The sequence below is a fragment of the Phasianus colchicus genome, chromosome 9 (assembly GCF_987193195.1).
Source record: "Phasianus colchicus chromosome 9, bPhaCol1.hap1.1, whole genome shotgun sequence".
NCBI lineage: Eukaryota > Metazoa > Chordata > Aves > Galliformes > Phasianidae > Phasianus > Phasianus colchicus.
The window spans coordinates 30879006-30891837 of NC_143444.1; the positions used below are offsets into that span (position 1 = coordinate 30879006).

Genomic DNA, 12832 nt, shown 5'->3' on the forward strand with positions numbered 1-12832 from the left:
TTCATGTAGAATATGCATGTGTGTGTATGTATGTATATATAAAGTGTTTTTCCCTAGCTGGGTAAGTTGTAGGCTTGGGATCTTGGAGCCACTGGACTTGCCTGTGATAGAAGTGCTACTTGCAGGCACAGAAGAGAGAGATCCTTTCTAGCCTTTGCAAATGTAAACGTTTTCTTCTGAGATGCTAGACCATGACATGTTGCTTGTAGAAGCGTTGCAGGCCAGAGTAGCATAGACAGGCCATAGAAAGAAAGCTTTGTTTGTAGTCATGCACTTGGGTATGATTTCACTTGTTTTTTGTTTCCTCGAGTGTCTTGGAAGGCTGCTCAGGGATTAGCTTCAAGGATCAGTAACCAGAGGCTTTCAGTGTCTAAGAGCAGAAGGCCCATTAGGCTGTCTAGCCTGACCACCTGTTGGCCATCACATTTCCCTAGAGCTGTTTTGAGCCCCAGTCATATGCAATTGGTTAAAGCATATCCTTATGATTGCTCGATCCAGATATACCAGGAGATGAATACATAGCAAATAACTGCCCATCCCTCTTTCTTTTGTACTTCTGCATGTTTCTATGGTTGGACATCTCTGGCTTCAGCTTCACTTCTGCTATTACAAGGTTGAAGAGCCTTTGCTCCCCACTATTTTCTTCCTGAGAATGCATTACATGCTGTAAACCAGTCGCTTGCTCAGTCGTCTTTTAATTAGCTGAACATATTGATGCTGTGAAGTCTTTTAGCTTGGGGCATTTTTCTAGCCCTCAGATAATCCTGAGGCTGTTATCAGGTCCCTCAGCAATTTCTCAATGTTCTTTTAAAATTAGGAAATTCAAAGACAAATATGCTTCTTTGATAAAGATTGTTTTTGGCAACACCATTCTACCGTGCAGTTAAAGGCAATTGAAAATGTTACCTTCCCTCTTTAATTATAACAATGCATAAGCTTCACTTCATGTAGATGAGGAGAGTATGCTTGCATTTACACTGTCAGTAAATGGCACTAAATATGTGTTTCTATAAAGGATAGGAATTAACAGGTATTTATTTCATAAAACAGACATCCAGACAAAAATATACCCAAGAAGATATGTTGTCATACTTCCTGGAACTTATGTATTACCCAGTGAATTTACACATGTCAGTAGTAGAAGCATGGTAGCACAAGAAAAGTAGGTTTACTTATAATGGTTTAAGATTTATTCCCAGTAACTCTCACAGAACAGATGTGTGGTGTGTTCTGGGCTGTCCCTCGTGTCTCCTGGCAGTACTGATAGGTAAGGGAGGCTCTGCTCTGAGCAGTGGCAAGGGCTGGCAGGGGAAGCAGCTCTATGGATAAGGCAGAGAGGAGGGTGAAGGTAGAGCAAATAGAACTGATGAGTTGAGGTGAAAAACTATGCACTAAGAAAAGGAACATAATAATAGTAATGATGATAATATGTATTTACAAAACAAGAGACCTACGGCATGTTAGCTCAACCACTGACTGATGCCCAGCCAGTCCCCAAGCAGCAGCTGCCCTTGGCCAACTCCCCACAGCCATGTATGCCATATGGGATGGAATATCCCTTTGGCCAATGTAGGTCAGCTGCCCTGGTTGGGATCTCCCAGCTCCTTGTGTCTCAGCACCCTCACTGGTAGGGCAGCACGAGGAGCTGAAAAATGGAAATGGCCTTGGCTCTGTGCTGCCCTGCTCAACGACAACTAAAATGTCACTGTGTTATCAACATTGTTTTTCTCCTAAAGCAAAGCTTAGCATCCTACCAGATGCTATGAGGAAAATGAGCTCTGCCCCAGCTGAAACCAGGACAGCAATTTTTCTGATTTATTTCATTTTTCATAAGCTATCATTTTTGAAGCCAACTTGATTACTTCTCTGTTGCAAATAGAAATGTTCTATGAGGAGCAGCTGAATCCAGGTGTTGTTATGTGGTTCTCAGACAACATTTCCTAGGACTTAGGGGAATGTGTGTTATCTTCTACTGCTTTGCTTCAACAGAGTGCACAAGGAAAACTCATTCCTTTCTCTACAACTGCAGTAAGTTCCATAGTGGCAAACCAGTGTTTTTTCATAGGTACTTTGTGTCTTCACCAGTGAAGCTAAGCTGGGGGACTGGCTATTTTTGCTGAAGCTTTATAGCCTCCCTTTTCACCCTCTTGTTTTGTTCTGTTGGATTTAAATCTGCTCATTCTGCTATAAAAACTCTGCAAACAAAGGGCAGAGCACTGTTTGACAAGTAAGCCTCTTTGCAGTCTGCTTGATTGCTCAGTCTGGCATCTTCTGTGGTTGGCACTGCGTTCAACCACAGACTTCAACCCTCCTACAAGGCAGAATACAGCAGTAGAATGTGCAGCATTACGTGGTTCAGCAGCTGTCATGTAGTCTGATGAATGACATTTCTTTTAGTGTAGTAAAGAGTCTGTCATTCTTCTCCTGCAAACTGATAATAATAAAAACAAACGCCGTAGCGCGTGGCTGTATTGAAATCCTCCTCCTCATCTTTTTCATTATGTAAATTAACTGTTTCATAATTCAGGTTCACCATGAAATGAAAGTTGTGGTGGTAATTCAAGGAGTCACAACAAACGTACCAAGTCTAATGAGAAGCTATGATGCTTATCTTATGCTTGGAATGCTTCAAAAAGAAACACGTTAATTTGGGTAGATGTTATCATCCCTCAGCTGTTAGCAGAGTAGGATACAGGTGAAAGCATTTCAAGACAGTTCCTAAAATTCTCCGTTTTGTTGAATCGTGTTGTGAAATGTTGTTGCAGTTTGCTCAGGATGAAGATAGTTGCATTGGTGACTTTGCAGTGATCGAGTATGAAACTGCAGAGCAGGCTGAGAAAGTGCAGGAGGCGATGGACGGCACGGTGATCAAAGGGAGGAGAGTGCAGGTGTCATACTGTGCTCCAGGAGCGCCGGGCAGAAGCACGTTAGCAGCGCTTATCGCAGCACAGAGGATGGTAAGGTTTTATACATGTTTTCAGAATGAGTTTGTTACACCCCGAGCAAGCTAAACTGTCTCTAAGGCATTCAGCTGCTTTGTTTAGGAAAGGTAGCCAGGCCTTTGGATGTGTTAGCTGCTTGGGTTTTGTTGTGCGTTGGCTTTTTTTTTAACCAGTCGGCCCAGTTTAGTCTCCTTCCTAAACACAGCCACGTAATGCAAGGAGCCAAAGCAGAGCTGGAAGGTACATAAGGTAATACTTACAGAGCTCTGGGATGTTGTTAAGTTTAGTTTTCTGCCAGAGAAATTGTTTCTCTTCGGAATAGAAGTAAATGGAGGTGGAGGCATTTGATGAGCTAAAATGGAGTTTCGGTTTTGGTGTAAAACAGGCAATTTGTCAGTTTTAAGGTAAATTTCAAGGTAGAGAAATAGTTTAATTTCATGCTCAGTACAGGAGAAAGCTTTCTATACCCACCTGTCATATCAAATTATTTCCTAGAAAACTGGATAAGTGTTACAAGGAGCTGTCATAAGAGTAGAATCAAAAGTAGAAGCATTACTTTGGGTAGCTCTAGCCCAAATCTTTATAAAAGAGATAAGCAGGGCTATCATAGAATCATAGAATGGCTTGGGCTGGAAGAGACCTCAAGAATCACGAAGCTCCAAACCCCTGCTGCATGCAGGGCCACCAACCTCCATATCTGATACTAGACCAGGCTGCCCAGGGCCCCATCCAACCTGGCCTTGAACACCTCCAGGGATGGACGGGGCATCCACAGCCTCCCTGTGCAGCTGTTCCAGCACCTCACCACTCTCTGTGAAGAACTTCCCCCTGGCAACCAACCCAAAGACTGACATAAAACCTAAAGGCTATGACAAGACCATCTTTTGTGTTCTCCTTTTTTGATAACACTGTCATAGTTTGAAGGAAAAAACAAATGTCCCTAAAGAAAAGATTAACATCAGCTCTTTGTGGTCTGGAAAATAATCATTATTGAGGTTGAATTGCCATGCAGAGCAGTGGTTTAGACCTAGCTACTCTGAAAGTCTTGATATAGAGTGAAAGCATCCAGGTGCTGTTAGGTCTGTTAGAGAGTGATGGAGGAAGTGTGTGAGTAGAAACCCAGAGAAGTGAAGGACAGGCTGGGGGGACAGCACTCGTGGTTCCTGAGTGAAGGCAGTGCTTATGCAGCATCAGTTAGCTGTGTGGGACAGAAGGGGAGAGTGAATTGTTCAGGTGTGGGATGTGCATGTCCAAACTTCCCTCTTTAGGATACTTTGTTCAAGGAAACAGCATTTATCCAGAGATGTCAATGGATGCATTGCTCTCTCCTGTTTTTAACATCTTTCTGTCTCTCCATTTGAGATGAGGAATAATAGGAAAGGATTGCTTCCAGAGCCGAATCCAGTGCAGATTATGAAGAGTTTTAACAATCCAGCAATGCTGCAAATCCTGCTGCAGCCCCAGCTGCGTGGACACGCTGTCAAACCTGGTAAGCCATTTTACAGCTGGTTTAAAACGAAACCCTGTTCTTAGTGAAGACTTCCAGCAGAGGAGGGGAAACACTAACATTCTTAAGATCTGTGCAGACAGCTTCAAGGTGTCTGTGTAGATGCCTTTTCACAAGCCAGAGGTGGTTTGGTACACTGTGCTGTCTGGATAGAGCTAGTGTTACCTAGGAAGGTCCTCACTGTCACTCTAAGGTCTCAACATCAGTTGAAGTAAAGCTTAAAACAAGCATCCTTCACAGACATCGTTACAATTGCAAGTTTCAATCTGATTGGAGATCTGAATGTTGTAGCCTGAGTGTGTCTCCTCTTCTTTCATGTCTAGAAGTCATTTCTCAACGGTGTGCTGCCATAGTTGTACCCAGCAGTAACAACAGCAACAGCCAGAATCGTTTCCCTGCATTCCATTAGGGAGGCTGTGAGCAAACGTAGTAAAAGCAGTCACCATATTCCAGATAGTGAGAGTAGTAGGGACAGCATTAGGAACAGGAACAGATAATTTGAAGTCTCAGGTGGCAGACGGCTGAATTTGTTCCAAAAATGCTGTACTGCTTCTTGCTTTTCGATTTTAACAATAACATCAGAAGATAAAAATATAATTAAGTAAATAGTGTGGGACGCCCCTGTCTGCCAACCACCTGTAGCATTTCTGCCTCTCTGAGCAAAACATCAGCTCCAGAGGAGCTCTATGCAAGTACGTTTGATCTCTGATTGCTGTTGATTGCAGATCAAAGATAACTGTATGGAAAGGTTCATTCTAATGACCCTTAGCGTGCCAGAAAGTTTGGTAGGTTACCTACCTTTATTTGGTAGGTAAATGTAAAAATTACAGAATAACTGTTACGAAAGTGATTACTTGCCTGACTTATAAAGATGCTGCAACTCTTGTCTTGTTTCTGAAGGAGTTCTGGGAGCAGCAGCAGGTTTGCCTCACCTTATGAACACAGCAGTCAGCCCTCCTTTCCTGCAGCTGAATAAGGTCCACCAGGTAGGTATCAAAACACCACATCTCCAGAGATCTCAGCATGAAAAAGAATATTTCGGTATCTGGTTTCAAAAACTTCCAGCTAAAATCAAGTGGTGTTACTAAAGCAGTCTTTCAAAACAAATAGGAAAGAATGAAGCAACCACTTGCTGTATGGTGAGTGATGTAAGAGCAGACTGTGTTTGCTGTCCACAAGTGACTTGGTTTGTTTTACCTGATGTTTCTATCTGTTAACATCTGCTGGCATAGAGACCACTGACAAAAAACCTCTCAATTCAGAGGTCTGGGGTCTCACATCCATTTTTCTCTCAGCTGCCTATATGTGCTTCACGCAGAGACAGCTTTGCATCACTGGAAGCGTTTTTATTTTAAAGCTTGAAAGAACTGAAGTGTGCTATGTAGGCCATAAAAATAGGAATTGCGAATGTTATTCCTCAGTCTAAAAAAAGAAAATGAAACAAGGCTGTAGGCTGCTTCAGGTGTTTTCAGACTATCTGGAAGTAATGTAAATTGGATCAGACTTCCATACGGACTCCAGAATCTCTGTAAATCCTTCAAGGGACATTGGGGATGAACTTGTGATTGGAGCAGTGCCCACAGGCACAGCCCAGCCCTGCAGCAGTTCTCCTGGCCAGCAGCCTGCTTCAGGTTCTGTCATTTCTCCAGCTTTGCCAAGAGCCAGCATTTACCTTCAATACCAAGAGGGGATTGTTCTTAAGTACCTTTGAGTACTGCTTTCACTTGCTGTTTCTGATGTTTCAGAAATTCCCATGTGGAAGTAAAGTCCAGTGCATTATTAGTTCTTTTGGCAAACAGGACAGATCTTAAAGAAAGACTTTTGTCCCATTGGATGAATTGTGCAATGAAAAAAACCACCATGATTTGTTTGTACTTCTCGTATGTAAATAGCATTTTCCATTGGTATATTTAGTTATGAGAGCCCTCTCTTGGAGAATCTCTGCTTCCTTGGAAGGCAGTGTGAATGTTTTCTAATCACAGCTGGAGAGAGGCATGTTTTACACAGCTAACAGAGTGATTGATGATGATCCAATGGTTTTGGCTTAGAGTTCTGCAGCCAAATGACTTAGTGCTTTCTTTTTGGATAGACTTCCATGTCTAATTCTCTTTCAGGAGGCTTCCTGTCAATTAATTATCTCCAAACCTGATCTAGTAATCGGAATTTTATTGGCAGTGATTTGATTATCCCAGTCCTTTCTATTAGACACATTTTTCTGTTATTCAGTGACTTATTTCAGAGTATTCTCAGAAGGCAAAGAACCAGGTCACTGTTGTTACTGTGTTGAAACAGAGTGTGCAGCATGCAGGAGCAGACACTGTCCTGAATTGACTCTCCCTCCACCCCCAAGTCACATGCTGATTGAGTTTCCTCTGTATCTTGTTCTTGTTGTTTTATTTTCAGAGTTCTGTAAAGTAATTTAATGGGTAGGAACAATGTTCCTAGCATAACTCTAGGACAGCATTTTAGAATAGCTGATAAAAAAGAGATTGAAGAAAGAGAAATGTGAACAAGTGGGTTATTCATGCAGTACTGTTTCAAGCCCGGAGGTAGCGTGACTTCTAACTTTTTTGTTGCAAATTCTCTTAGTTATGGTTTTCGTGTGCCAAAACAACACATTTTGAACTTTCCCAGTGACGTGTTTTCCTAACTCATCCAGCTGTTCACCAATTCCTTGTTAGCTGAGAGGAATCTGAGGGCTCTAACCGATCTGATCTTTATTTCTGAATGCTTTCCAGTTGAACTAATACATCTTTATTGGAAGAAGGAACATCCATTGGCTTTGGTAACAGTGATCAGCCACGGGTGACTTCTGCTGGAGATCACTGGCACCGTTAAAATAGCAGATGCTAATAGCAGAACTAATGTATATATGGCCCTTTGTTTTAAACTTCATGTTTCTTACTCCAGTATCCAACACTGTAGCTCATAAGATAATGTATTTGGTGTACTGTTACAGTTTTTAAAGAGCTGGAAAAATTGAAGGATTTTTTTTTTTAAGAGAAGACCATATTGGAAAGGTCTGAGCTCATTACACAGAGGTATAACCAGAGCTTGAAAATACCTGCAAGGAGTGTTGCAGGAGACCATAAGATATGCAAAGCCACACATCCTGAGAGCTTCTTTTCAACTTTTAGCTTCGTTACCTGGTGTTGCTGAGCATGCTATTTAAGAAATTTGGGGCACAAGGAAGGCTATGCTGGTTGTGATTTGACACAGTTAGTGTTGTGTGTATCCATTGTTGCACTGTGATACAGAAAGGTCTGTAGAGCAACTCATGTTTTGCCTAGCAGATCACTCTCAGGAGTTGCTGTCAGGAAGTTTCAAGGCTGCATTCACAACGTGCTCTTGGGATCCAGGGTGAATGTAAGTTTTCCTTGGAGCCTAAGCACAAAGCATGGGGTGTAGCAGTGGCAGAGTCTGGCCGTGGTGCCCCCAAGGCTCTTGGTGAGGTGTCTCAGCTGTGGTAGCAACCAGCATTCCAGGAATTTTGACTGCAAAATAGTAGTATTTTGTGAACTGTGTAAAGCACAGCGCTAACAAGTTGTCATCTTTTGAAGTGTTTGTTGGAAAACATTCTTTTTAATGTTTGGTGGAGGAGAGGTTCATGTAGGTAGCTCCCAATAGGAGGGGAATAAAAACTTGTGGCTGTTGCTCTTTGAAAATAATGATACTGTTTGGCAGCAGCAAAGCAAGGATTGAGAGTCCCTGCCAATTGTAATGGAGTCCTGGAAGCTGTGCAGATGTTTGGTGGAGATTATGTATTAGAAACGCAATGCAAGGCACGATGCAAACATTAACAAACAATGAAGTCCTTATTCATACAGCTCGTAATCTGCTGAAGTCCTTGTGTGTCATCTTTCATATTGGCATGCTGTAGGTAGCTCTCCATCTCTGCTTTGTCTCTCTGCAGAGGCTTCAGGCCACGGGTAGGTTTCCTTGCTGGCTTAGACCAAAGGGTGTCAGTGGAGCCAGATTCTATTTGGAGTGTACCTTTGTTCTGTTAGAAGGTATGAGAAAATGTGTTTGTGGTTATAAGGTGAAAAAAGAGCTAGGAGGGAGAGGCTGAAAGAACTTGAAGTCACTTTGTGTGAATGAACCAGGAGGGGCAGGTGGGGTGTTAGGAAAAATTTCTTCTCCAAAAGAGTGGTTGGGTGCTGGAATGGGCTGCCCAGAGATCAGGGAGTCACCAACCTGGGAGTGCTGAAGAAAGGTGTGGATGTGGCACTGAGGTGCACTGGTGTGGCACGTGGTGCAGTGGGAAATACTGGTGGTAGGTGAGTGGTTAGACTGGGTGATGCTGGGGGTCTTTTCCATCCTTGGTGATTCTGTGATTCTAATTTAGTTCTCTGGAGGAAATAACTGCTCTCCTTTGTCGTATTAATTCAGAAACTAATTTAAATTTCTGTAAGCAGGATCATCTAAAAATGTTTTGGAAGTGTGCTGTTTTCCATGACTGCTAACTGACAACTGTATTAATTTCACAGAATTCAATTCTGGGCAACACAAGTAACTTGCTGCTGCAGAGCCCTGCTCAACTCCCATTGCCGCAGCAGCAGCTGATGAAAATGGAGAACATCCAGGCCAATAGTGTAAGGTCATCACTTTAATTTCAGCTGTCTTTGGACATTCTTAGAAATGATAAATCATTGTATTTTGTTATTTTTCTCATCTGGCAGAATTTAACTGTCTAGAGTATGTGAAAAGATTAACTGAATGTGAAAGAAATAGCTGCAGACAGGTTTTAATCATTTACACAGCTCTCTATTCTTCCTTATAGAAACCAGGTTTGCTGGGAGAGCCTCCAACAATGCTGCTGCAGACTGTGCTGGGAATAGGGGTGATGCCATCAGTGAGCTCAGGCATGGGAACCCGTGGAGAAGCTCTCAAGTGTAAATGACCTTTTATTTCATACCAAGTCAGTACAAATGCTCAGCTTGAAATGAAGCACCTTCCTTTCTCCCACACTGCCAAAAGCAAACTATGTTTGAACTTTGTTACTTGACAGGAAGGTAGGCATAGAGCTGGACAATAATGCAAGTCATCTAGCTATAGAATTACACAGGTTAACAGAGTATATTGCTATATAGCTGTCTTCAGCCTGCAGATCCAGCAGGTTATGGCCATTTGAACTTGAAATGCCTTGCTTTGTTGCCTGGATTTTTCTCATCTGTTTACTGAGGGAAGAAAGAGTACTCTGTTGCATTTGTTGAATATTTGCAGACGGTTGAAAATTCTGCTTGTTCAGTTACTACAGGTTTAGCACAGGTGGAATGTGTTTTTATTCAGAATCCTGGGGTTTGTTGTTCCAAAGAAGATAAACCTGAGTAGCTGAAGGAGCACTGCAGACAGTTGTTTTGCATTCAGTTCGTTAAGCAGGGGAGCTTTAAAGTCCAATCTGTGACAGATACCAGCTCTGAATGCCAATTCCTGCACTAGTGATGCCCTCAGTTTCTATGAGGAAAGATGAGTTGTGATTAGAACATCTTTCTCTTTCCTCACTGAGAGCCATGTACTCTGCAGTTCTACAGGCAGCTTGGATGATGGCAGTAGCCAGGAGCAGGGAAAGGCCTTCTTCTCTGGGAAACAGAAAGAAACCCATTCTGAAAGCCTAGATTTTAATTTTGGAGAATGTGTTCAAGCTGTTCTATTTGTGAAGGATTTTACTAATGCAAGTCGAAGTTGGAGGTTTTTCCCTGCATTCCTGCACAGGATCCTCTGTGATGTTGTTCCTAAGTGTTTTAGGGAGAGTAACTAGTTCTGATAGGCATTAATGAGAGAACTCAGGGTTTTCTTTTATAGAATTAGCCTTCAATAGAGTTTGCTTCCGATATGGCAGAAGAATAAAGGCTATAGCCAGAAGTCAGTGTTCTGTGATAGCTGTGAAGTAGATCTGTATGTGTGTTTTTTGGATCGCTTAATAAAAACCACCAGCAAAAAGTACTGATGAATTCTGTCTAACAGAAATGTTTCTCCATTTATGGTTGACTGCAGCATCTAATCTGCCTCCAATTCAAACAGCAGCAGCAGCAGCAGCAGGGATGGGCTTGTTGCCATTCTTTCCAAATCAGCACATTGTTGGACAAGCCATACCAGGGCAAAATAATGCTCCAGAGAAAGCACTGACTGCTGAAGGAGTCGTCTCGGGATCGCAACCATATCATCAGGGTGTAACCAACATTGCTGCAGGAGCCTTGCGGGCTGGCCACGCCAAGCAACAGAATCAACTGAATCAACTGAAAAGCACTGACACGACTTTGGGGGTAAGGAAGGCTGCACAGAGATAGTGCTGGTGCTCTTCTCCTGCTGTTTCTCATCGCTTAACCTCAAGCGTTCTCCTTAACCTCGAGTGTGAACTGCAGCTCCTCTTTGCATTTCCTCACCATAGAATCTGTTAGATCACAGGATCGTTCATGAGATGTTTTGAGGTCATTTCAGTTATGAATTATAGAGAGAGAACAATAATGCTCTTTGGTGGTCCGAATGAATTAACAAAGGAATCTTTTTACAGCGCTGAGGGGTTTTTTTTTCCCCATGTGTATGCTTCATAGTATTTGATGATGAAATTATCTCAAGGGCAGTGTCCCTTTTAAACACTGAAAATTGGACTTGTGGTTGAGTTTCATGACTAATCAGGAGCAATTGTGCTGGCACAGCGTGGGACCTTTCGATTTCCAGATGGTGTGTGTATATACAAATGAATGTGTGTGTATGTTAATTTTCCACGTGAGCTCAGTATCCCCTTAGTCACAGCTGACATCTCCTTAATCTAAAATTAGTTTTAATATTCATTCCCGTGAAGGCAGGGGGGGCTGACATAGGATTTAACCTGAGCTAAAATGGTCTACTGACGTTTTTTCAGCATATCCTGTCATTAACACAATCTGGTCTATGCAGTTACATATTGTTTTAATAATATACATATGTATTTTGATGTTTTCTTGCTTAATTTGCATCCCATCTCGGTTTTCCTTTGGTGTTTTTGAAGCGCTTGACGTGATCAGATTGTAGGCAGTATTGGTGTCAGTTAGACAGCTTTGATCCTGCCTCAGAAAACACACTTTTAAAATCCCATTTTGCTGTAACAAAGTGAAGTTTTACCTATGGGTGCATACACAGAGGTAAAATATGCAGAACATATAATCAGTATGTTAGTTCAGTGCTTCCTTTAGTAAAAGGGGAATGTGATTAAATGATGAGAAGTCTAGATATCCCTGCCTATAGCAGGGGGTTTGGAACTAGATGATCTTAAAGGTCCCTTCCAATCCAAATCATTCTGTGAGTCTATGGTTCTATATTCCATTTGTTTCAATGAGTAAATATAGTGTTTGTCAGGAAAATCCCTGTAGATGTAATAGTTTATTTTCTGCATCAGTAGACAGGTGGCCCAATAAGCAAGCATCTCTTCCATGGCAAGTCACCCAAGTCCTCATCCTCGGTACCGAGCCACCATCCCACCCCGAGCTCCTCTTTTGTGTTTGGTTTTTGAGCAGTGGGTGATTTAATACCAGTTTGCTGAGAAGTGATGGATTTTTTTTTCTTCTTTAACGAGCTTTGAGAAAACGAGTAGGCTAAGTGTAGGTTATGATGCTGTGTAAACATCTCGGAGCCATGTTATTCCAGGCAGGCTATGCAGCTTGCCATCACTGCTTGTCTCATCCTTAGTTCTGTTTTTCTGAACGCTGTACAATTAATGTCATGTTTTGTCCCACCCAGCCACTCAGTTATTGAAAACAGCAGCTGCTGGCAATGGTTTTTCCCTCGGAACGAGCTTTGCTTTTCTCCCATGTCGCACTGTTTGTCTGTAGCTGCAGATGATCTCTCTTCAGAGAGCCCTTCCCTGGCAGGGGGATGCGGTGCTGGTGGATGCCCTTCGTGGCACTTCAGAGGGAAGAAAGCAGTGCTGGCGGCACGGAGAAGTGACTCAGTTCTGATGCTTCATTTCCACTCATTAACATTTCCCTTTTTGAAAGTAAGGGTTTATAAATAGGTGATGGGTAAGATGTGTTATAATGGCAGATTGAGGGACGGTATCATCTCTCCAGTCCAGGGTTCGTTTGTCCTTCACTTGCTTTTGACTCCGGGTGACCAGAGCTGACTTTGTTTTGGCCACGAACAGAGTGCTGCCTCCCTAATCTGGAGTGATTAGTGTTCATTTACTTAAATGCAAAAGGTGCTGGTGGCTGTTTAATGTCCTTTAGTAACTTAGAGTCTGAAGGGAAGCATTCCTACACAATCATTTGTCAAGAAAAGCATGTAGGCAGTGCCCCCGGTATTTATTTTAAAAGCTTGTCCAGAACAAGCTAAGCTTTGTTCAAAATCATGCTGGGATGCTTATCCTGTTTCTGACAGGTGTGTGACTACAACGTGTACTGATCTATTC

At 42.4% G+C, this 12832-nt stretch overlaps 1 protein-coding gene across 3 annotated transcripts in view; it reads left to right on the forward strand.

Moving 5' to 3' along the window:
- RAVER2 (ribonucleoprotein, PTB binding 2) overlaps positions 1-12832 on the forward strand; it is a 30149-nt gene that overhangs the window by 10506 nt on the left and 6811 nt on the right. Inside the window, exons 4-9 of one of the 3 annotated variants that reach the window (XM_090146835.1) lie at positions 2766-2957; positions 4305-4431; positions 5350-5435; positions 8937-9041; positions 9230-9341; positions 10444-10712. In XM_090146835.1, coding sequence (XP_090002961.1) covers positions 2766-2957; positions 4305-4431; positions 5350-5435; positions 8937-9041; positions 9230-9341; positions 10444-10712 — 891 coding nt within the window. The remainder of the gene's footprint in view (positions 1-2765; positions 2958-4304; positions 4432-5349; positions 5436-8936; positions 9042-9229; positions 9342-10443; positions 10713-12832) is intronic. The other 2 variants (XM_090146834.1, XM_031603853.2) reach the window with 2 other exon arrangements.